This window comes from Nothoprocta perdicaria, unplaced genomic scaffold (genome assembly GCF_003342845.1).
Source record: "Nothoprocta perdicaria isolate Ctin4 unplaced genomic scaffold, notPer1 scaffold_10, whole genome shotgun sequence".
Lineage (NCBI taxonomy): Eukaryota > Metazoa > Chordata > Aves > Tinamiformes > Tinamidae > Nothoprocta > Nothoprocta perdicaria.
This window is the reverse complement of record NW_020454094.1, coordinates 7,525,352-7,550,983: the sequence shown is the minus strand read 5'-3', so window position 1 is coordinate 7,550,983 and position 25,632 is coordinate 7,525,352. Positions and strand designations below refer to the sequence as shown.

General features: G+C 42.9%; 1 protein-coding gene across 1 annotated transcript; it reads right to left on the bottom strand.

Annotated features, from left to right (window-relative positions):
* On the bottom strand, nt 1–25,412 carry LOC112947065 (dynein intermediate chain 1, axonemal-like). Its single transcript, XM_026039076.1, has 10 exons — nt 25,380–25,412; nt 17,678–17,746; nt 15,594–15,692; nt 14,769–14,849; nt 13,110–13,236; nt 11,669–11,748; nt 8,790–8,849; nt 7,174–7,308; nt 1,105–1,189; nt 1–122 (listed from the first exon to the last, which is right to left on the bottom strand). The coding sequence occupies exons 1-10, from the start codon at nt 25,410–25,412 to the stop codon at nt 1–3; spliced, it is 891 nt and encodes a 296-aa protein (XP_025894861.1).
* Between the last annotated feature and the right edge of the window lie 220 nt (nt 25,413–25,632).

Here is a 25,632-nt window from a genome sequence, read left to right as displayed (position 1 = left end):
TTACCAGGAGATGGCAGTAACTGCAAGTCTCTTGGTTTTGTCATACTGGAACTTCCAGAGTGGGAGCAGGGTGCCCTGCTGGTCTCTGTATTCATCGGAAGCATCCTCAAAATATTTAAAATCTAAAACCAAAAAACAAAGAGTAAGTCCTGGTGAATAAATCTGAAACAAAATAGCATGGTGCTCTGCTGAGGGAAGCTTTAGAAAGGGCTCTGTCATACCTGACAGCTTCTCTACAAGGACAATTTGATTCTGAAGTCTTAATCTCAAAATAGGACCTAAGCCCTGTAAATACACTTTTCCAAGCACTCAGTCACTGCAACAAAAAGGTTTTAGTTCAAAAGCAGACATAGGTTAAAAAAGAAGCAGAAGGCTGGAGTGAGGAGTGACCTGCCCAAGGAGAGCAGGGTTGTGGAAGGGCTAAGACCATAAGCCAGGTCTCCCAAACTGCAGTCCAGAGGATGAAACACTGAGACAAAAGATTTCATTCATATGGGGACACTTGGAATAATCTATTAGTTTCTCAGTGTGTGCGTATCACCAAGTCACAGATAGTCATATAAACATGAAAGGCTGAGGGATTCTTATCTAGAGGAATGACGAGGCTGTGGACACAGCAAAGCAGAGCACAGGAAAAGGCTCTGGTCAGCAGACCCGGCTCCCCGTGTATTCAGAGCACACAGGTGCAGTACACACTGAACGAGTTTTTCCCGGAGCTGAACAAAGGTGGCAGCACCCTTGCAACCTGGCACAGCCAGGGCAGTGTCCCCAGGGCTGGGCCAGCTGGGAGGCTGCTCTTCTGGCCCAGCCTGCTGGGAGCAGGGTCCATGTCACACGTCTGTCACACAGGGACCTCATGCTCCGTTCACCTCATGCAAGGCAGCAGGTTGTGAGCCCTGTTTGGGTTAGCTCCATTTCCCAGACTTTCAGCAGAGGCAGCACACTGGAAACACCAACATGCTGTAAGGTAGGAAACCATTTCCTTGCAGAAAAGCACTAATTGTGCCCTAATCTTCCACCGCTAACCTCTGCCTGGGCATAACTTGCTAAAATCCTTGAGAGGCGTTCAGGCTTGAGCATAAACTTCTCTCAGCAGGGCCATACCTTGTGCAATATCATCGAACGTGTTCTGATTCACCATCCGCTCCATTATTTTGGCAGCCTTGGAGACCTTGGTTATATCATCACTCTGTTGAAAAGAAAAAACAAAGAAAAGAAAACTTATATCCCACATTTTTACAGGTTCTTGATTCACAGAATTCACAGATTCACAGAATATTTAAGGTTGGAAGGGACCTCTACAGATCATCTAGTCCAACCTTCCTGCTCAAGCAGGCACACCTAGAGCATGTGGCACAGGGTGGCATCCAGGCGGGTTTTGAAGACCTCCAGAGTAGGAGACTCCACAACTTCCCTGGGCAGCCTGTTCCACTGCTCTGTCACCCTAACAGTAAAGAAGTTGCTCCTCACCTGGAGACGGAACTTCTTATGCTTCAGTTTGTGGCCATTACCCCTCGTCCTATCGCTGGCCACCAGTGAGAACAGCCTGTCCCCTTCCTCCCTGCATTCTCCCTTCCTGAACTTATACATATTAATCATATCCCCTCTGAGCCTTCTCTTCTCCAGAGAAAACAGGCCCAGCTCACTCAGCCAAGAGAGTTGAGACCTTGTCTTACTAAAAAACTCTTGAGTACTTTGATCTTTACTTAAATACAGAATAACCTGAAGCTCCTCATGCCAGAACTCAACGGTAAGGGCACTGGAATTAAGGAAATGCTTTATATGAGTTTTGCAAGATAGCATCCTTTGGATGAACCACAGTATTTACTCCGGATCTCAGGGAAAACTGTTTGGGGCGGTCTACCTCAAGGGGGAATGAGCTGAAAGCACACACATGAGCCCTCCCTCATCTCACTTGCTAATAGCTCAGTGACATAATCACATATAATAACGTATCAGTATTCTCTACTCTCTGTTTAAAGAACTTCAAGGTCTTACATCTTAAGTAAAGACTCAGGGATCTAGGAGGCCTTCAGGCAATCACGGGCAATTCCAACTCCCTGCATATAGGCAGATCAGGAAGATCATACAACATATAACAAACATGCCAAAGGCTGTATGTTGTCCAGCTCTTGTGGAAAGTCAGGGAGAATTCAGCTCCCGCTTGCTTGAAGTGCTGTGGAAAATCTCATCCTGCTGGCCTGGGGCCAGTACAAGTGGCAAACTTGCATATGTGAAGGTATGGAGACCAGATTTCACAGATGGTTAAGGGGCTGTTAAGTGAGAAATATCAAAAATTTCAAAAATAATTGAAGTATTGGGGACCTTTCAGGAGATGGCATCTTGCAAGGCCAGCAGTGCCTAGGTAACTGCATCAGTAACGTCATGAAAGGCCAAGATTGCCTAGGTAACCGTATCAGAAATACCGAATTTGGGTATGAATGTAACAAAAGTGGGACCAAAAGAAGAAAAGTCTTGAGGGGTAGGTTGCTTATTTGGAAGAAGAGGGGAGAAAGGGAAAGATCCAGGTAGACAGGAGGAACACAAAGCTGTGGGAGCAGAGAAAAGGGCTGTAAAAGGAGCTGCTTTGAGTGTAAGCAGGTGGCTGGACAGTAACACCTGCCTGAGCTATGTGCCTGGTATCATCGGTCCTCTGATTGGGAAATCACTGGAAATAGTTGAAGGCTGGAGGAATATTTGGGGATAGGGAGCAGGGAGGCAAGGAGAGCGTGATATATATATGCTATGTTTTTACCCTTTCCTACATTTTCACTTGTGGTCACTGACAGAGACAGAATACTGGGTTGGAGATGTGATCTGAACCAGCATGGCCATTCTCATGTTCCTCAGATTCTTCCTCCGTTTTGGGAAGGAATTCTCAAGAATGACACAGAAAATTTGCTGTTAAGTTCAGAATTTAAGAAAGCACAGGGAGAAAGATTTCATTTTTTAATCCAGGTTTCTTCATAATGTTCCTTATTCATTAGGACTTCATAAAGATTAAGAGAAACGAAAGGGAGAGACATAGCAGATATTTGGAACATCCCAGTACAAATCAACTCCCAGTTGATTCACTCTTTCGATTTTTAGGTTGCCATTATTGCTTCTGCCGTGATAGGACCTGTCATTCTCTCAAACACTTCCTAAAAAACAATTCACCTGTGCTAACACTTGTCCAGCTCTATTGGCAGCACAGCTATAAAAATGTCATTGGCTGCTACCAGTATATTACTCTGAGTAAGCTTCATTGACCGAGGTTAAATGGTGGAAAGGTTACAACAAGATTAAAAAAAAAAATAATAAAAGCAATAAATACGCTTCTCTCCAACCCAGTAAAAATCATAGTTACAAGAAGGGTTGCAAGATACCCTGGTGTCCTACTGGTTCATCAAATGTGTTAGCTAAGCTGCTTTCCGTTCATCTCCTTGTTATGATTTTGTAGGCAAAATTCTCTTCTCCCTTTAGCTTACAGTACTGGAGGGAGCTGTAGAAGAGCAGCAGTGCAGGCCCCTACACACAGCAGCAGCTCTTACATGTCCAAGGAAACTTGCACCTCAAATATTCTGAAATTTCAACCAGGGATATCATTCTGAAGTGAGGATCAGAAGACAAGGCTCACTTCACTGTGTTCTCTCGATACGATGAATCCTGTAGCCTGCATCATCTGTAACAGTTTCTTCTTCTTCCCCTTTTTACCAAGTGGGAAATAGTTTTACCTTTAAAAAATCTGAAAATACAGGAACAATAAATTATTCAATGGACTTTTTTCCTGCAGAGCAGAAAACTGTCCAGATAAACTGAAAGAGCTTTAAATCAGCTTTCTTTTTAGCTAGCTGGGCTGCTAGCAACACAGCCATGAATAACCACACTTTTGGCATTAAACTAGATCACAGTAAGTTATTTTCTCATTGGATCATATGCTGTATTGCGTTTGATTTATGCCATGTTTTACTGAAATAAATCTTCAGTGGAAGGGATAGCCTAATTTATCTTTTTAAAGATCTGTTGGAAACTGATTTTTTCTTTTTAGGCCAACCCTGGGCTAGCTAGCCAAATGTAATGAGAGCTCATCAGCTAACGAATTTTTCATTCGTTTCTGTGCGTGTTATTTTTAGAATGGCAATAATGTTAATGGAATCATATGTTAATATGGATAACAGGCTGGTACTTTGAAAATAAATGCCTTGGTCTTGCTCTACTATTCATTAACACTAATTGCTTCACATTTGCCTCTCAGCAGCTGGACAGTTGCAATGCGTAACTCCAGTAGACTGAAGCAGGAAACAAGGCTTCTGTTGAGGTTTAACTGAATATCCAGAAGACAAATCCACTCTAAACCCAATGAAATCACTGCTTGTACCTCTGGCAAAAAGTATATTGTTACTAGAAGTTCCCACTTCCAAAGAAAGAACATGATATAACTATTGTCATCTGTTGGACAGCCATTACAGTCATACACCTCAAATATCCACTGTTAATCTCAAATAATATCTCCCTGGATGAAGCCTGTCAGGCAGTTTTTCATCTTCTAAATTGTTCTCATCTGTTCATTTTTCACTATATGCTCTTAATAGTGATACTCTGTAAACAGCAGAATGAAGACAAGGGAACGGGTAACAACTTATCCTCTCCCCAAGATGAACTTCCAGCTGAACAATTATGTGAAGACTAATTGCCTTCAGATTTTATTTCATTCCAGAGTTTATTTCAGATTTACTCTCACGTCTCTAACTACTTTTTCCCTTCAAATTAATTCTAATACTAAGGTCATACTAATGGAGCCATTTTCACCTTTTCTACATAGACTTTGTTATTCTCCAGTGGCAGAGTTCCACCTCTCTTTTGATAAATTTGTTAAAAGTTCCTGCTATCAGACTTGTGATTTCATTTCCTGTAATCTCAGGCTAAGAGAAGCAGGTCTGCATCAGGGTAAGCGCTTTAAGCTCTTGGGATGTGGATTGCTCCCTCCAGCCACGGCATCCTTGCTCTGAGCCTTTTGCTTGATGCTCCACAGATCCCCTTTAGCAATGGTCAAAGGCAGGATGCCCTCAGTAAGTGCTAATATGTGCAGCCCAAAATATGTAAGATGTGGGATGATAATTCCACAAAACCCACTTCCACACCAGCTGACCTGAGAGTGGGGTACAGGTTCTGACACCACTCACCCTTATTTCCATAGGTTTACACCTGAGCAGATGTGACACCTGATGCAAGCCCGATGCTACCCTGGCATTACAGCAATTCCCCATCAATGACTGGGGAGTTCAGCAGGCTTTTCTCACACTCAGTCTCAGTTCTGGAGACCAGCTCCTCATCATGAAGCTCTGCTTCTACTTTTCCAGTGTTTTGACTTCTTAGCTTCCCTGCAATCACCCTCGGAAGGTGCTAAGAGCGAAAAACATCAAAGGGGAGATCATGGGTGCACAGTTTGCAGCTTCCCACTGCTGTCAGTCAAGCATGAAGCAGCCTGCCACAAAGACACATCTCCAGCATAATTCTTATCTCTTTGTAACAATTGGCTTTTAGTAATCCATCCATTAGGCCCATAATTATATTGCTGACTTCAGGCTTAATTCTCCAACGCTTACTCAGGTGAAAGATTTATTAGTTTTAGAAGGAACTGTGAATTTCAACAGCACAATTCACACAAAGACGCCTGTCAGAATATGCTCCTGGTTTGTTTAGACTAAGAGGCTTTTGACGGCAGAGCAATAGCAGGGTAGCTAAACCAGCAAAATCTTCTACTGCCAGCTCAGCTGTATTGGTTTAAAAGTGCTTATATTCCTACAGCGAGAGCCATTTTCAGGGAGCCAGCATATAATACAGAGGTACATCATAGTTATAGGGATATAACTATACCCATTCAAGCGGCAAGCTAGGATTTCACATAGTTTTCACTGCATTTAGCTCTGGCCATTGCAAAAACTACCTCAATTTGTCTTCTAAATGGCTCAACTTAGACTGAGAGGAAGAAAAGAACCACCCACCATTCCGAACATATCAAACCCTAATGAAAAACTTCCTGAACCCCTTGACAACATTCTGGAAGACAAAGCAAATATTTAGAGGTTGTTACTGTTTTTCCAGTGCTTGAAGAGGGATGACATTTTACACACGGGTTCATTGTCACTTTGGAGGATGGACTGTGGTAGGACTGCAGAGCACAGCTAGGCTGCAACGATGGCACAACCTGGTTGAGAAGCCAGTGCCAGGCTGGCAGCAAACACAGGCTGGCAGCTTGAGTTACGATACCTGCTGCTCAGAAAGGCCAGGCTAGTGGCCCCTAATTGATTTTGTACCAAAAAAAAAAATTGATTTTGTGAAATCTAGGCTTAGATTTCAAGAGAATCACAGACTCACAGAACGGTTGAGGTTGGAAGGGACCTCTAGAGATCATCTAGTCCAACCTCCTGCTCCAGCAGGGACACCCAGAGCACGGGGCACAGGGTGGCATCCAGGCGGGTTTGGAGACCTCCAGAGAAGGAGACTCCACAACCTCCCTGGGCAGCCTGTGCCAGGGCTCTGTCACCCTCACTGTAAAGACGTTCTTCCTCATACGGAAATGGAATTATTTTTATATTATTAATAATAACTTAATTATTATTAATAACTTATTAATAATAAGTATTATCTTTCATATCAAGTATATATCTATATTATAGGTATATAATCGTAAATTATAATTATACTAAAAATAGTTAAATGTGTCATATTGCTTTAGTAACCTTTTGTAAGGGTCACAATTTGACTTTCAAATAGGAAAATTGTGGCAAGCAGCCAAATCCCTTGGAACTCCTTGAAAACTCAGACATTGTTTCTACTTACTTCATTCTACTATTCTTCACGTGTTAGTCACAAACGGAACACAAAATTGATACTGCACATCACAGGAGACCTACAAACCCCATTTGGAAATCAAATTAAAGTCACGATTATGGTGTCACACTTTTTTACATTTTCATAAAATAATATAGCAACTAGAAAAAATGAAATCCTGTTTGGGAAATACAGTTCCTGGCAAAAAAAATATATATGTTTTTTCTGCATTTCTTAAGAGCCATTATGTGTCAGTTGAGAGAACTATTTACACAACGCACACGAGCTGCTAACTTTCACCTAACTTGCACTATGAGTGAGTTTCTGCCAGATTATAAAATGTGCACCTGGCAATACCTGTGACTCCAGAGAGGTTGACTTTCTATCCTTCCTCTTCTCTTCCTTCTTTGCTATATGAGCTCTTGGTTTTTCTTTCTCTTTGGACTTCTCCATTTTCTCAAGCTCCTCCACATAGGCATCATAGATCTCCCACTGCAAGACAATCAGACAAGGTTTACAGGATCTGATTATAGTCCAGAAAAAAAACATCTGCACCATCACAGAAATATGACAATATTCACAAAAGTAATGCTCCCCCTGGAATCAGCCCAAAATTAGTCAAGAGACAGTATTTTCAAAGCTTCATGGGGCATGCTTACTTTTTAAGAAGGGAGTATTGCATTCTTAGCTATTTCCCTACTGCAGCTCCTGTCTTGCTGCTTCATATCTACATCTTTTCCATAGGATATTCTGTCAGCCCTCTTGGGCCATTTTTAGCAGTGTTAATCAGGAAACATGCATTAATCATTTGCCTTATGCTTATGCATTTCTCATGTGGTGTTGGAAAACTACCTTGAAGCTGCTTAACACAATTTAAATCTTGGACTCTGCAACAAAATTCTGCAACATATGATCAAGCAGAAACAGAGCAGTTTTACCTCTTCTGCTCTGCCAGGAATATCTTACTTGATTAGATCTGTACGTAATTTTTCCACTTAAGAAATAACTCACTTGTGCTGGAGCACTAAAATGGTACGAAGCAGATAGGTTACTTTTGAAACAAAGAAAAGAAAATATAATTCTGATACATCAGCTTTGGGGAGGGTGTATGATTCAAACACAAAAGGAAGACTAAAATATTGGCATAAAGAACAATAGCAGAAATACTCATTAAAAAATGTGTTGTGTTACAAATTTACAGGTGGAAATAGAAAAGAAGGATGTTCCAAACAGAAAGGACAAAGAAGATGTGACAAGAAGAATGGGAGAAGGAGCAGAAGAGACAACTTTGGATGAGGAATACGCAAGCATAAGGAAGAAAAAGATGAAAGAAGAGTTGAGAAAAAAACTAGTTAAAATACTATCTTATATTCAGTCAAATATTCAAAAGAATAAAATGAAAACAAGAAAAAGCTTTTCCTCTTAGGTTTCAGACACTTTCAAAAGTGCAAAATTTTAGCAATAGCTTCTTATCTTAACAGTTCTATTTTCTCAAGCTTTCAAATCATCTTAGTGTCAGGGAAAAAAAAAAAAAAGGAAACTCCAGCTGGAAGCTGGATGGAGGGAAGATCTTAGATCTTAGGTTAATTACTCTGTGATTTCAAGTTCAGAAATAGACTGAGCTACAATTTTCAGCTTAACAGGGACACTCCTTCCTTTCCTATCCCTTTCTAGCAACGTCATTTTTAAAGATGTTATACTAATTTACCACAGAGAAAAACAGGCAATCCTTTCTCATGGATGCTTCTGTGGTCAACTGGTACAACAAACAGATAAAAAAGTTTGCGTCAATGTTCACATCAGTGCCAAACGCAAATGCATTTTGTGAGTATCTGTGGGAAGCAGCAGAGTTGGCTGGATTTCTTTTCCAGATATGTATTTCACTTGTACAAAGTTATTATTATCTATATTTATATTATATTTATATTATTTAGTTATACACTAAAAGAACTTATAAAGCCAAAATCAGATACCTGGTTAGCAGTGGCCGAAAAATTTTTACAAGGTGTAGGCTCCGATTGAGACGCTCTGTCCTGAATGAAGAAAAAGCATAAAGAAGGGCAATTAAACCACCATTAACATGCTGAAACTCGTTGCAGTGACACAGTTCTAGATGTAGAAGCTAATTTCTCATAGCATTTAGTTAGAAAAATACTGATTGCATGAATTTAGCATCCAGTGGGTTAACATGCTTTGCATCAGATCTGCCTAGCAAATGCTTAGCGACATTCTGCTGTTATAACACTCTATCACATTTTAAAAGTTTTGACCTAAAATCCCATGTGGACACCACAGAGTGAAAAGAAAAGAGGTGAACAGAATGATAGTCTTTAAACAAATCATTTGATCCTACTGAAATGATATTTCCACTACCCTTTTATGAAATATCGGAACAAAATTAGTAAATCTCTGTGAAACACTTCCATTTTGTGGAATAGTGTTTTCTTTCAGAAAAATATTATGTCAGGATATTCTGAAGAAGCTGCTTCTCACATCTCACTGGCCCCTGAAATGCAGCAGTCTGAGGTGGAAATTGCACATCCTTCCCAGTGCACAACTGTGTTTCACAGCTATTTAAGGGCTACATTCTGCTCTCAAAGGCACCCAGGCATTTTTCAGCAATATCAAAGCAACATCAGTATCAAAGAATATGCAGAACTAGGGAAAGAGAAATAACAAATTGTGTGTCCTCTATAGAGATTGTGTCCTCTATAGGGATTTTAAAAATTGAAGAATCCGAAGTACTTTGCAAGGGTATAAAATCTCCTTGGATTCCCAATCCCTACTGGTGACTCCTCTTAGGAGAAGGCAGCTCCAGAGCTCTTAGATTTCTCCAGGCTCATCAGGCTCACCTTAGGTGAAACAGCTTAAAAACAGGCAAGAAGCTTCTCTGGGGAAGCCATATGGATTTGGACTCCAAGGCAGTGGGGAAAATGGGAGAATCTTCTCTCCGCAGCATCAGTCTCAGAGGAACCTGCTGTCTGACCTCGCAGCTGGGGGCAAACATCATCATGATGGCTCTGTGGGGAGCCTTGGGAAGAAAGGCTCCCTTGGAAGGGCCACGGGCCCAGCAAGAGGTGTGGGGAGCAGAAGGTCTTGGGGGCAGCACTGACCACAAAGCACAGACATGGAGCAGGATGGGACATGTACTGTGTATTGGCAGTGAACATCTGCCCCAGCAGATGCTCAGATGCTGCAGCACCTGAGCTTAACACAAACTTTAACATCTTTATCCTTAGAGTCCTCTTGTGATAAATAGCTGCTTATATCCCCACTCTGCGGATTAGAATCAAAGTACAAGGCTGTACAGGGAGTGTGTGGCAAAGAAAAATGAACTCTCCAAGGATTCCAAGCCTTCAGCTACTCCCCTAACCACTGGTCTTTCCTCCTTTTTCAGCTAAGAAAAGTTACATGAAAAATGCTATAACCAGGCAGAGGTGTAGAGATTTTCAGTAGCACCAAAACCAAGAATCCATGATGCAAGGGTTTTTGTTTGTTTGGTTGGTTGGTTGGGGTTTTTTTGTCACCGTTTTCACCACCCCAAACGTTTTACCAGAGTTAGTCCCTGTTTTTTCCCCTCTCCACAGTATCTGCAGGGTTTACAGGACATAGCTGCAGTGTTTACAGGACACAACATCAAAGCAAACACTGTACATGTCCTCCCAAAGGAAGGCTCCTCCCCGTCCCTGAAGGAGACGGCAGGAGCAGAGTACCCGCAAGGGGTTGTTGAGCGTCTTGGAAGCCCTCTCGATGAAGTTGAACTGGTTGGCAAGCTTGCGCTCCCTCGGCCTGGGCGGAGGAGGCTCCTCTGCCTCCACAGCTTCAGCTGCTTCTGCTGCTCCTGCCTCCTCTGCCTCTTCCTCCCCTGCAGCCTGCAAGAGAGCAGAAACTCAGCACTGGAAGAACCACACATGTCTTCCCCTCTTCAGAAGAGCCACACGTCTCTTCCCCTCTTCACAAGGGCTTTAGTTCAGACTGCTGCATTTTTGCTGTCTAGCAGATGAGATTATCATTGGAGATTGAGGAAGCAGTAATAAAATGGGCAAATCATTTTTCTTTCAACCAAGTCCAACTGTAGCTGAAATGATACGTACTGCAGAAACACACTGGGGCAGCCTGGGGTATGCTAGAAAATGGCTGTTTCAGCTGAAGACAATCTTGGCACAAATTCAAGTGGCTGCAAGTTGACACTAGAAAAAATCACTGGAAATGAATTGGAAAATGGCTACCACATAGTTACCTAAAAATATAGCCTGACATGAATGGGGTCATATGGCATGACTGCCTACAACAAAAGAAACCCAAGGCCCAGGAAAACATATTGCAGTTCCATAACCCATGTCTTCATTTCCCTGCTAAAGACACCAAATTTATTTGAAATTAGTCAGATTTTGATTCCAGGGCCAGACACAGTTTGTGTAAAAACAAACTTCTCGTAGCCTGCTCCTTTTCTGATCATCCAACTACCTTTAAGTCAGACTAGTGCTTATTCCAGGTCTATTTCCAGTCCTTATACCTGCTGCTTTCATCTCTTCTCATCTAGTTTTTGCCCAATTTCCCTTTCAGGGAGGGACAGGTTGTCCAGGAAGTTTCCAGCTCCCAGAAAACTACAGTCCATCCTGATGGAAGCTCTGGATGAAGACAGATGCAGGGGCTTCCCACTTCCCTGTGCAGCTCCTCCAAGCCGAAAAGAAGCACCCTGATTATTTGGTAGAATCGACAGGATCTCATCAGAGACATCTCAGGCATAAAGAAATCATTTACAGAAGCTTCTAAGTCAGCCTCTTTTATAATAAAGTGAATTTCAAATAAAAATAGGATGTGCAGCTCTCAGCTACCTATGGAAAATTACCTGTGCATCTTCTGTGCTTTCTTCATCTTTTATCTCTGCTTCTTCAGATATTACTGCAGAATCCTCAAGTGGGGGCTTTTCTGATAATGGAAGAGATAAGTGTATAAGTCCTACACAATAGGACATATTATCCCATATATTGCAGACTCTTCTGTCTTCTAAAGCATTACTACTGATACATCCTTTTGCAATGCTATCTCATTAGTTAACACTGTGATTCATTCTCATTTTGCAGGGTAATGATTCACCCAAAACCACACAAGGAAACAGTATTATTACTACAATGATGCTGCAGTAATTCTAGCTGGCTCGAAATCAAATCTCTGATTTCCACTCAGATCAAATCTCTGAAATTCACTACTCATCCGGGTAGTTTTGTTTCAGGCTTTGCTTTCAGTTCTGGACCTTTCAGCCCTGCAAAAATGGCTGTAATTATTTACAACCATGGAGAATGACTAGTAGAAAGGAGCAAGGAACATGATATGTTCTTACTTTTATGGATAAAAAGGAATACAGTAGCTAGGTCAGAGAATGATGGATGTGCACATTCAACCACAGCCCTGAGTGCCAGTCCTACTAGCATCGAGCTATAAGCTTACTTTAAACTAGTTAACTTGGAATCTATGAAAACAAGCACTGCCAGCAACAACAATCCACATTTCTGTAGCATTACAGATCCCACTTAGCCCTTTGTCCTCCTTCAAATCCTCACATACATTTTGTTAAGTGCAAATTAAAAGCAGCACTGACCCTCCGAGGCCAGAGCAATAAATATTCTCAGGACAGTATTTCTGAGACAACTTCTACTTTAACATGCAGTGGGAATATGAGAAAATCTCTAAAACAGTACATCTTTCCTTGATGAAAATTCCATTGAGAACTGCTTACTGACCCAGCTTTTGAGCCTCTGAATCAAGGTAACTTTCTTAACTAAAAAAATGAAAGGCGTCATGCTAGCTCAGACCAAAGCTCCAACTGGCCCGATATCTTACATCTCCCATTGCCAAGAAATAGATACTTGGAGAGAGTGTAAGAATGGAACAAGTAGAGGATGGTTTCCTGAATGCTCATGCAGCCTCCAACCATTTCTGCTTTAAGATCACCTTAAGATTTAGTCCATGGATGAAACTTTCAAAGCAGAATAAAGAGTTTAGATATGTGTATCTAAGTAATTTTAATGCAAGCTATTTAAAACCCACTAAACAGCTCTGAAAATTTCAATTAATGGTGTTAATGTCGGTGTTCACCTGAAATCTGAAATCCCAGGCTTTTTTGCACTGTGGCAAACAGCTTAACTTTTTTTTTCTTTCACATGAAGCAAACAACTGAAAATTAAAGGTATTCCATCCTCTAGTGAGGAAGCATTATCATTCCATCACATTAAAAAAGAAGATACCAGTGGCTAGCTAAAAATGATTGTGTTTTCAGATAATAAATTTACCTTCTTCAATGCTTAATCTGGCATTCTGCCTTCTGCCTTCATCAGAATCTTTGAGTATCATGTTTCCATCCATAGAGAAGTGAATGGCCATTTGATCCACATAGCTTATTGGCTTGTAGGTTCGTTCCTACAGAGAGGAAAAACAATAAAATCAGTGAGAAAAAATATGTAATTTTAAGCCAAAAATACTCTGCAGCCTCAGCTGTCAAGCAAGTACTATGCTGATAAATATGTATTTGTGATTGACAAAATTACACTGAATTTCTCCCAGCAGATATTGATAACCAGAAGTCTAAAACACAAAGAAAAGCAGCAAGTGCTCCCTCAGAACCACCGCAAGTGAGTTTAAATCCAGTTTTGATGCATCTCTGTTAGCAATCATTAAAAGACTCCAATGCTGAGCTGGGATCCCTGAATGAGCCCTCGGACAGATCCCAGAGCAGCACCACTCAGAGGTGGCAGCTCTGGCCTAGAGACACCACAGGCTCTTAGCTTGGTGCCCAGGGTAATTAGCACTGCACTAATTCAGCTTTTTGAAGATAGCTTGATTGGCATCTGCTTGTAGACCACTATATAATGCAGACATCGATCTAGACTCAAACCACATATTAAAACTTTGAGTTTCACCTAAATGCAATTAGAAGCCACTGCAAACCCCAGACACTTCACTCATTTGTCTCTGTTAAAAACACCACCACTTTCTGTACTCAGCACAACAGAGCATCAAGCCCCCTTTAGTCACTGAGGACTTGAATATATGGATCGTTCATCACCTATTTCCATCTCATAAATATTGAAAACTCCAACTGCAAGAGAAGAGAAACTCTCCTCTATCTGCTTCCACAGATCCTTTCTCTCCTGATCTAGATCCTTTCTCTCCTGATCAACACTCAAACTTGTCATAGTGGCACAGAGAGGAGACAGGCTCAGGACAGGTGTCTAGTCTCTGCCTAAATTTGGAGATAATCCAATTTAAGAGCTGGAGGAACCATCCCTGCTTGCTCTCATTTCTTTTGTGGCATGCAACCCTTTCAAGGAAAGTAGGAGAGCCAGGTCTATCCTTACAGCCCCTCCTTGCAGCAGTTGCTGTTGTTAGTTGTACAAACTAGGTAGGAAGGCTGCTCCAGGATAACACTGCACACGCTCTGCAACGTGAAGGTCGGACTCCTGGGATTTCCCTGGCAGCTGCTGATGCTGTGACCTTCCCTGGCTCACATCTACTCATCCTGGAGAGAGCTCCTGTCACTGATTTCACACAGCACATTTCTGAACTCTTCTACAGTTCAACCAACCAAACCTTGACGTGAAGACACTGAAGCATGAACATGAGCATGAAGCTCATTGCACAAAGCACCACCTTTTCTTCTCTAACCATGCCTGAACAGAAAAACTTTTTGCCCAAGATTAGCTGCACTAATTATACTCACTGCCAGAACCTAGTGAGCAATTTTCATCTGCTTTTCCTGGATAATAAGTATGTCAATGATTTCAGCCGCTCATCTTCTGCAAAAGCACCTTAGGAACCATTCGCAGTAAATATATAGCAAGATGAAGCCACATTAAAAAGAAATAGACTTGTTTATAAATAAAAAACAAACACAAAAGCAGCTAATGAAAAAAAAAATCTCATCTTGAATTTACAGGTGATACTACACTTACTTTAAAGCTGTATCTGACAATATTTTGGGGAGCATGTGGATTATTGGCTGTCAGAATTCGTGTAAATTCCTCTTTTAATTCCTGCAGAATGGAAACAAAATGGTATCATAAATGAAATTCCACTGTTAATGTTACATACAACATAAGAGGATCACCAGGTGCTTTATGTTCCCTCCTCTGAGGTTCACTTTGCTGCAGATACCTGACTTAGAGCTGATATCTCCACAAGAGCAATGGCTGGAGCACTAATAGCTCAGAGGAGACCCACAACACAGTCATCCTGCTCCCCATCCCGAATGCTTCAGCTGCCATGTGAGTTTTTAGCTAGGCTCAGCTAGTACTTACAAAATGTTAGATTTCTCATGTATGTCAAGAAAGACCATCACTGTTTTGAAGGAATGCAATCCAAAAAAACACAATAAAAATTAAGCTCAGGGGCAGTGCTTGCAGAATTGGTCACTGTTTATAAGTGCCTGTACTAGTATCTGCTGCTTTCACTCCCTGATCGGGGGTACGTGTAGCTGCCCTCCGAGAGGGTTACACAGCAGTGGAGAACTGGGAAACAGCTGCAGTCCAAAGGGTGAATGACTCTGCAGTGCCACCGGATCAAGCTGGAAAGAAACAGCTACGGGGCCCCTCTCAGACTCCCACTGGCCCCTGAGAAGCTCGGAGTTGGTTGCAGGGCCAGCTTCAGCATGGAAAAGTCCTGGCCACATTCCGCTATTGAAAAGAGAATACAAACTTTCCATACAAGAGCACTCTGCCCAAGCCCGGCCCTGTGTTTTGTATACATCTCATGCCCACTTCAGGAACAGTTTTACTCACAGCTTCTGTTAACTCCAGTTGATCTGGGGGTTTGATTAGAGTCTTTGCTGCTCCCCATTCATCAAGCCCCTCTCCCACTTCAGTGGAGAGATCTTCATCCTAGCATAGGAACAGCAAGCCCATTAGTGCACCAAGACCATGACCACTTCACTTGCTTCCACACAATGTTTCTCCTAATATGCAGTGAGGAAGAGGAAACTGCACCTCTCTCTCCATCTGTACTTTGACCAGACCACAGAGCCCCAAAAGGCAGGCCCAGATGTGAAGATTGTTAAATGTTCACAGCCACCAGCAAGAGTTTAGTGGTGTGAGCAGGACAGCCGAGAATCTGTCCTCAAGTTGAGGAGCTGCTGATTGAAGATGACTCCTGGCCTGTAACAAAACGAGTAACTCCAGGAACAAAACTCAACTTCACTTGTGCTTCAGTTGAGAAGCTGCCAATTCTGTTTCTTTTGGCCATATTAAGTCCAGATGGGCCATAGCTTAGAACTGATCAAGACTCAGTCCAGGGACTCATGATTACTTCTGAAGTGCTATTACATAAGTGACACTTGGAGATGAAGATACATAACTGTAGGGATGAGACTTCTGGAGAAATGTTAACCACTTTCTCGCATGGATCACTTGGTCTGCACTCCCACAACAGAGAGAACTGGTTTGCTTGGGCTGAGCTTGGGTTGCTGTCCTAATACAGTATCTTTAATAGGAAGAGGATTGCTGCAGGGATGAATTTCAATTACTTGTCATTACAGATAAACTGTGAGGACACCAAGTTACCGATTAAAGAGTTTGGTTGCTCAGGGCAAAATTTCTCCCTCAATTTAAAATGCGTAATAAGTTGATTTAAAATAAATCAATCATTTCTTTAAATACCATTCTCTCAGGTCTATTAAACTGCACAGCCACACGCAGCTGTCAGCGAGGCTGGGCTGTAAGTGGAAGCTGTTTGCAGGTGCAGTGACACGAGCAAGGACTGCGGGAACACTCTGGAATAAGCTCATGGAACAGCTTGAGTGGGCAGGGGGACAACGACCGTGCTCATTGCTGTGGTTAGTGCTGCTGCCCAGCAAGCTTCGCTATCTGCAGAGCACCACAAAGGGACAAAAAGCAGGTTGCTGTGTCCGTACGGGCAGTCGCCGAAAGCAACAGAGAATTCTGTGTGTGCCAAGCACCAAGGAAAATTGCAGGCTGCAATCTGGTTTCCACCAGGGAAAAGGGAACTGAAACAAGGGACCTGAAGGAAGGTCAGGCTTGCTCATCCTCAAGAGACTGCGGCAGCAGAACGGTCGTTTGTGATGCTGTTGCCCACATGAACACCTGCTTGTAGGACATTTATCATGCATAATTCAAAGCCAGTTCAGTGCCCTTTTCCCTGAGACACTGAATAAAACACTTTTAAGTTTTAAACAGGTAAGCATCTTTTAAATTTACTTTTGTATTTAGAGGTAAATACCTTTTTAAAGGATCAAAAGAGGAATGTTTAACAAGGCTGTGACTTGACTTTGGGAGTGAAAAGCTGCTTACACACCATGCCTGCTTAAAGACTGCATTGATGTTAATTTGCTTTTCTCCATCCGTGTCTACAGAACTAGGTGAACTTACATCAGCTCATGTTTTGGCCCTATATAAGAGCAAGGTAGATAAAATAAGGGTGCCCCACTAGGCATTTATTTGCCTGGCAATGAAAGGCATTATGCTAAGTCTAACAGCCAAGAAGTTAACACTATTCTCTCTAATGCTGTACCTGTGTGTTAATTATATGAATCTGGGCTATGTTTTGAATGTTTTAACCAGATAATTTTTTTTTTCACAATTCATACTTTGGAATTTAAATCACAACCTTTTTTTAATCCGTTCCTTTTGCAGTTTACCTAAATTGTGTCTTTGTTTTAATTTCCACTTTTTATTCTAATTGGCTAGCGAGCTCCCTCCCCATGGAAATATAGAGCAATTCCTTAGTGCTAAGTATACTGTAATGGTACCAACTCTATAAAATATGACATTATTCAGATACATCCTAGTTTTTACCTCACAGATACAGAGAAAAAAAAATAATGGATAACTTTAGGATTTGTGAATCTTACCCGTTTTTTGGATGCTGCTTTAGCAGGCCTTTGCGGTAGTGCCTTGCCTCCCGAGGGTCCGGTTTGGCCCTGGAGAAAAACAAAACAAAACACATCCAATGTAAACCTCTAAAACAGTTTGTTTCCTAATGTAACCAAAGCAGAATAAAGCTTGAATGTGCTTGCAAACACCTGCCACAGTGGCATAAATCATGCGAAGGAAAAGCAGTTTCTTTCCTAATCCAAGACAGCGGTTTAGCTGCGTGAAGCAGCACTGTGCTCTGCCCTTCTTACTGCTAATTTGTTATAAACCCCAATGTTGTGCATGTTGCATGCTAGTGCCCTGCTCAGACTCCTCAGAAAGTCTGTTTGGGCCCCAAATGTTTGCTCACCGTGCATGAGGAGCAGGGATGGCACATTCCTACCTAGGGAGCAGGGAGTGCTGAAAGGAGGTGGAAAAAAATGATGAGCAGCTAGGAAGTCAATCACTGCCGATCCCTCCCGCTGCATTACAGCAATAAATAAATGAGAATTTTAAGATAGACTTTGAAGAAAACAATGAAAAAAAGTACAGGGAGCTTTATGGTGTATTTCTAGGAGAGGTAACAAGTTAGGGAATAAGAAGAGCACCGGTGACAATGTTTTGCAAAAGCTTTACAGAAAGTTGGGCAGGAAACAAACAGGATCCTTTTCAGAGGACAGTGAGGGACAAATGGGAAGAGAACCTGGAAGACGGCGAAAGTGCCTTATTTCAAGGAGAGCTGGGCTGACTGCATCAAAGAAAACTGCTAAACCAAGGAAAGAAGAAGACAGAAGGGAACGCCCTAAGAGGCTCAGAGAAAATTTACATCTATGTGTTCTATAAAGTTGGAGATAAATTTTGGGGATAAAAATAGACTGGTAGCTGATGATGCAAGTGGGATTAACAGCGTAGAGATATTTATTTACACCTTCTGGTGTTAGAGGGAAAAGGCAGAAAAGAAAGATGTTATGGAGATTATGAGAGAAGGTGGTACAGGATAGGTACACAAGCAATGGGTAGATCATATCGGACAGGCAGTAAAACCAAAGGATTTTAAAAAGCAAAAAAAACCAAAAAAACAAACAAACAACAGCAAAAAAAAAAAAACTTTGTGAGAGGGCAGAAGGGTTTGCAAAAGGAGAAGCTGGAAGGAAAACAAAGATGTGGGGGAAGTTCCTATTATATTTTTCTCTTTTCTTTAGAAGAATGTAAGACTGAGCCTTTCAGCTCAGACGTGCAGTCCACCTTGACAAGCATCTGTCTCCATGAGTATTCAAAAGCAGGTATCTATGGAGCAATTTCCAGGATGCCTTTTCAGCCTCCAACAGGGATGTCTTGAACCAGAAATGCCATCCTTTTTATTTCTGATTAGTCTCTCTCTCTCAGTAATTTTCAATCCATGTACATTTTTAGCACGCACAGGACAACCACACGCTACTGCAAAGCACCACTGCTTGCTGTTCAAGTCTGCCACTTGCTATTTTCATCTGACTTGCCTAGTTTCTCTACTGGAAAGTCTAGCTTTATCTTGCTACTATTTTCCTCCCCTTTTCCATGCCTTATGGAGTCTCTGCATGGGTCTCTACACAATTCCTAGACTCTCCCCCATGAATCCTCTTCATTAGGAAAATTAAATTTCCACTTCTAGCAGCTTCTTCCTATGCATTAAGCAATTACGTAGCCAAAATGACTTTTACCCTACTTCCCCAAGGCTCGTTTCTGTAACCCCATTACTTGTGAAGACTTGGCAAGAAGAACTCAGAAGGAAAACATTTTCTTCTGAAAATGTTGACGAGGCTGAGAACTTCAGTGTTGTTTCCTGTTGTACAAGTTAAGCCATGTAATATTAGCAGTATTACAAGGTGTCAGGGTTTTTTATTTATTAGGAAAAAGGCGTGTTAAAAACAGTGAATGAGGAATGAGCAGGTACACGTGGGTCAGACAAGGCTACAAAATGTTTTAGGCTGTTTCCTATACAAATAATTCCACAATGTGCACAGCTGTGTTGTCTGCTGATAAAGTCAGTCTGGATATTCCTTTTTGGGGAGGGATCACTGCACCTTGTCCTCTTTCTTTGCCTTCTGCAAGAAAATCCTTTCCAAAGCGGCACATTGACCTTCTTCAGATCTTTCCTTGATGCTCTTCTCTCCCACATTAGCTATAAAAAGGCCTCAACAGCACCCAGGTAGCTGGTGCATCACCAGCATGACCGTCCTATCTCCACAGTCTTCTCTTTGCTGTATCAAGGTGTTATCCACACAGCATTACTTAAGCCGTAATCCTTTTGCAGTGTGAACTAGTAGCTTGTTCCATATTTACACTGTGCCTGTACAACAGGTTGCAAATGCACCTACCATACAAATAATGAATAAATGGCAACTGTAAATCAACATAAAGGCAGCCTGCTGACTAGCAAGATCCTCACAGCAAGGACGTGGCTTCAGACACACCTGTAAGATTCAAGCATGTTTTGGCTGATATTTATAAATAGCAAGATGTAAAAGGTCTTAAGCTGACAGACTATTACTAGGACCACAAACAGGGGCATTCAGAAGCTAGAAAATAAGAGAATTAAGGTTGCTGTGGCAACCTTTGCTTCATCCCGTTGGGCACAGACATTATGATACACTGATTAATTACATAATCACACATCTTTTGTAGGCTCCGTGCCTCTCTGCAGCTCTCCCGGGCTTACGAGCATGGACGGAGTTCACATAATAAGTTAGTACCAGAATTTTGGCTTTTATGGTTTAGCATTTTCTTTCTTTTAATGTAGCCTATGTTAGACACCCACCCAGCAAACAACAATTCAAACCACATAGTTAATTTTTGGCAGATTATAAGTAAACTGAAGATGGTCTTAATACAGAAACGATCATGAGTCATCATACAAATCATAAGAAACCATGCTACTATATCTGCCTGCAATAATAATAATTAACAGGAATACAAGAGTGAATAATTATGGGAGATTTATATTAGGGGGAAAAAAAAGCATTGTTGCTAGGGAACTATAGAGTAGGTAGAAGGCATAAAAGAAGTACAAGGAGTTTCTCACTTCCAGGTCATCACTTTAATTCAGACCACACTGGGAGGTGCTGTGGCAAAACATGCCAAAGCAGTAGCTCCTGCACGCTAGAAATGGCCTTTTCTGATGACCATTTGCATCTTACATGGCATAAACAAACAGACTTAGCATAATTCCCACAGTGAAAAGGAAATAAGAACTCGGTAACTGTCGTAACACCTAAATTAAGACTCTGTAAGGCTCAAATGGTTGGCCTCTTCTGTACCCTTCTTCCAGGGCGTATCTATGATCGTGCCTGCAAATTCCTACCTGGGCCAAACGCTGACTTTGCTAGGAAAAAAGCACAGAGACACAGCACTTTAACAGGGCAGCACAGGTGAAGATGAGAAAGTGGAGGAAAAATGTTGGTTTAAGTTCTATTTAACTTTTCTTTCCTCCGCCTCTACTCCCCCTAAAGCAGAGAAGTCATTGGGAGATACAGACAGTTGCAAAATCAAGTCCTTCAGCTGGAAGTTTTCCTGTTGCTCTGCTTGAGCTATCCAATATTCTTCCCTAAATGTATTTTGAAGTAGAATGCTTTGCTCCTTGCAAAATTAATCCCTCCAAATAATTTTTAATTATAAAACTCAAAAATCAAAATAAGGAGGAATTCCTGGCCTCTTTCCAAAGGAGCCTGCGTTATATCCAAGGGGCATTACCAGGCTGGCATTTGGGAAGAGCTATCCTATTTCTGCATCTGTCTTTTTGAAGAAATGTGTAAGCGGGAGAGAGAGCCGCTGTCTGGCGAGAGCACATTATAGCCTCCCCGTATGCTTCCAACTTGGCCTGGAAAATGGAAAATAGGGAATCACACTTCGCCATCCACCCAAGCCCTGGTCTTCTCACTAACTCTATCATCAGGGGTTTTTATTCTCTGTCTTTGCTGGTGTTTGTGACAACCTCCCAACTGCTGACCTGAGACTTACTAACTCATCTCACACAAAGCAGAGCTGTCAGGCCCTGCTTGCTTGGAGAAAGAGCGAAAGCTCTGAAGCTGCATGCAAGTCCTGAAGCAATCCTGCTCGTGTGTTTGCTTTTTTCAACAGATATTTTGCACAGTGTCACTTTTCAACAATTTACCCTCTGCTAGAGACAGCTCCCGAGTCGTCAGTGGCAAAGCTGATGGTAAGTAAATCATCTGGTAAGTAGAGATTTACTCCCAAGAGCAAGTGTTCATTCAAGAAGCAGCTCAAATCTGCAATTCCTGATGGCAGAAATCCTTCAGGAAAAAAAAAAAAAGTGTCCATCCTGCACATTCCCGTCCAATGCCTGATGCCACGTGCCAGGAGAGCCCTCCCTGCAGCCTCCTGCATTCCGGCCGGGCTCAGCCCTTCCTAAGCTCGCTGTCGTGGGCGGGCGCTGCACACACGCTGCGAGGTGAGGAGCCAGGTACCCGCTGTACAAAATCTCCTTGGGCAAGGGGAAATCCCTCCCTGAGCTGCCTGGGTTTGCAGAGCCAGCTTAAAATACCACATAATTCAGAGGCAGGTTGATTACTGTTCAAAGGAGAACTGTCAGTTCCTATTAAGCAAATTTTCTGAGGGCTGAAAATCACTTATGTACTAATGAAACACTCATCACAGGGCACTGATAAAACCAGGCTACGCTTGCTGTATTTTTTAATACCACTAAAGAGACATTCCTGCAGCCTCTTTGCTCCCCATACAAGCTCTCAGCATAAGACAATCAGACTGCAAGGCTGAGGAATCAAAGATCACTTCTGCTAAATGCACTTTATTTTCCTGAGCAGAGATGTTATCCTTCCTTCCTCCCCTAGAGCACAGCACAAAGGTTAACATGGAACCTGGAAAAAAGCAGCACAACGCTGCTTGTGGGATACTGGAGGTAAGAGGGGGAGTCAGTTCTAAGAATAAAGCCATGTAATGATTTCCTGCTATTTGGTTTTTTTTTTGGAATATTAACAGCTTCCATAGTAAACCATTGCATGACACAATGAGCAGAGAACCAGGGCACGGAAACAAAGCCAAAGGAAGCAAAATGACTTCCAGGCTGCCCTGCAGCAGCCAACCACTTGTACACACTAGGGAGGCCAACTGAGGAGCTATTTGCCAACACATTTTTAATCTGCTTTCTGAGAGACACTAAACTGTGTATTTTAGATTACACAGATGGTTTGATGCAGGTTTAAAACCAAAAAGCACCTTAAAGCCTTTGCTGGCAAAAAAGGTAAAGCATGGCTGGTGTGGGCTGCGTTGGGGAGGGATCTCCTTGCCTTGTTCTGGCAACGTGCTGAAAGAAAAAGAAACTGTTTGTAGGGGAGCAGGCCCAAGCCCACGTGCCAAGCGTAACGAGAAGTGCCTCGTGGTCCAAAACCAGATGTTTTCTTGCACTGTGCAAGTTACCCATTGCTAAAAGCAAGGGCTGATCCTACGTGGTTAGTCCAGCACAGCCGTGCTGCAAATGCAGACAAGGGGGGAAACGTGCTGCCAGCTCAGGAGTCACGGCCACATCTCCCTTTTCCTTGGGGGCTTCAGGCACAGGCGTACGGGGCAGCACAGAGCACGGCCCATGGCTCAGACAAGACTTTTCCTGGAGCCACATGGGGAAGAAACAGACCTCGGGATTCAGTGTAACCAGCACTTCCAACAGCAGCTGTGATAGCCACATTTAAAAGAATTTCTTTTTGACAATCTCAGAACTGTTGGTTCCTTCCTCTTGCCACCCAGCAGTGACCCGGGGCTCACACAGGGCTGAGCCCTGCTCTGCCAGCAGCTCTTCTTGTACAGGTCATCCAGGGCAGTGGTTCCAAAGAATACTGCGTTTTTGAGGGTCGGTTGTCGTACTCAAGACCTAATTTTCAGAGAAGGTGACAATAAAACCTACCCATTGACCTCAGTTAGGTTTGGGGTATAGGCTTTAGCTTTTCCATATCTCTGCATCCGCCCAAGATGCTGCTGGGCTCAATTGCTTGTAACATATTTCAAATTCCAAAAAAGGATATTACAGAGGTAAAGATCATACATAAGTTTCATTATTTACCAAGGTGCATCAGGAACACAAACCTGCATCACGCACACAATGATCCAGCGCGTTTCATTATTTTACCAGACTTTGAACACGGAGGCATATTCCCCCAAGTGAGCACAAACACCGATCAGGAATGGCCTAAAGACACTTCTCATTAAGGATTAGATCGAGTGAAAGGATTCACCTTGGAGGGCACAGCCTTTATGCCTAATGACAAATCAGCTGTTGACATATTTTGATACAAGAGCTGTGGAGATTGCATTCAAAGAGAAACAAAAAGGGAGCACGTGGCAGAGGCTGAACTGGAGATGAAGCCACCAGGACGAGGAGGTAAAGAGCAGGCAAAGCAAGAAGCTCATAGCAGAGGAGAAGGCAGAGAGAAGGGCACAGAAGAAGAGCAGACAACCACCACCTGCAGGGAAAGAAAGGAAAAGATTAATCAAAGCCACTTGAAGAACACACAGCCATGAAAGCAAAGGAGGCTCTGTGAATGATGTCTTTAAAGGGAAGAACTTGATAATGGTCAAGTAACTGTCTCGGCTGTGAGAACCATCTTAGGGAAAAAAAAGCTCAAAGAGAGCCATCCACAAAGAAAAACCTAGGAGGCAGAGCGGGGCAAAGGAAGTGCACAGGAAACAAAAGAGAGGAACAAAGAGCTCGGAGACAGCAATGAAAAGGACCAGGAAAAGAGTCCATGGAAATGATGCTCATGGAAACAATGGGCTCACAGATCAGCACCAGACTGGTTTTCTGCATTATTATGATTGCTTAAAGAGAGGAAATACATGAATGAGGAAAAGAGATCTTTTTCATTTGGAAAAGAGATTTTCTAGGGAAGAACTGGAATGTAGACCTTGACCCAATGGCTCGTTTCATACCGGCCATCAGGCCTCAGCAAATAACAAGTGTGAGGCCTGGCCGGGAGGTGCGGAGCGGGCAGGCCCAGCCCGGGCCTGTGACAGGAGCCGGGTCTGAGGCGGTGACGACGAGGCCCCAGGCCCCGCACTCCAGAAACAGCCCCTGGAAACGCTCACGCTTCCCGCGCTGCGGGCAAAACGTCAGGAAACAGCAGCGGGATCTTAACGAGCGCAAGGCACATGTGGGGAAGATGAGTTGCAATAACCTGAGAGATGATAATTTTATTAAAAGTTTGTGTGGAAAGTCAAAAAATGCAAAGAGTTTAGGCAGCTTATGACTTCTCAAGAGCTTCAAAAAGTTGATACGTTTGCAGAGCATTGTTTCAAATAACATGTAAAACAAAGCCTATTCACTTCCGACTATTTAAGATGATGGCGACTGAAAACAACTGAATAATGTTGAAGTTTCCACACAAAAATAAAAGCAACAGAAATTGATAGCATGCCTTTCAAGCTAAGTTTAGCGCAAATCATTATTGCTAGTAGCAGGCTATATGGTTCCAGGATAAACATCCCCACTCTCGGGGAGTGAATGCTGCCCTTGGTCCGGAACTGGAGGCAATAAAGCTCTTCTGTAACTTGAATATTGCTCATTTTTCATGGTAGAAGCATTAGGAACAATGCGAGGAAGGAGCATGACGCGCTGCGGTGACGCCACGCTGCGGTGACGTCACGGCGGAGGCGCTGACGTCACCACAGTGACGTCCCTCGGCGCCGGGCCTTGCTCACCTGCTGGTGCCTGTCGCCCGCCCTGACCGGCATGGTGCTCGCCGCGCCGCCACGGCCAACGGAAGTTGACGGGAGCAACCATGGCAACGCGCCGGAAGCCGCGCGCCACTAATCGGTCGGCAGGGGGGCGCTCGGCGCGTGGCCGTTACTCACCTCCCCCCCCCCCCCCCCCGCACACACAATGCCGGTCTCCCGCTCCCCCCCGGGGGAGGGAATGGTACATCCGGCGGGGCGGCGGTTGTGCAAAGGGAGG

Coding starts and splice junctions, on each gene's coding strand:
- LOC112947065 (XM_026039076.1), bottom strand. CDS start 25,412: ATGCCGGTCAGGGCGGGCGACAGGCACCAGCAG. Junction 17,747..25,379: donor CGGGCGACAGGCACCAGCAG/GTGAGCAAGGCC, acceptor GTTTTTCTCCAG/GGCCAAACCGGACCCTCGGG. Junction 1,190..7,173: donor CAACCTCTCTGGAGTCACAG/GTATTGCCAGGT, acceptor TCTTTTCAACAG/AGTGATGATATAACCAAGGT.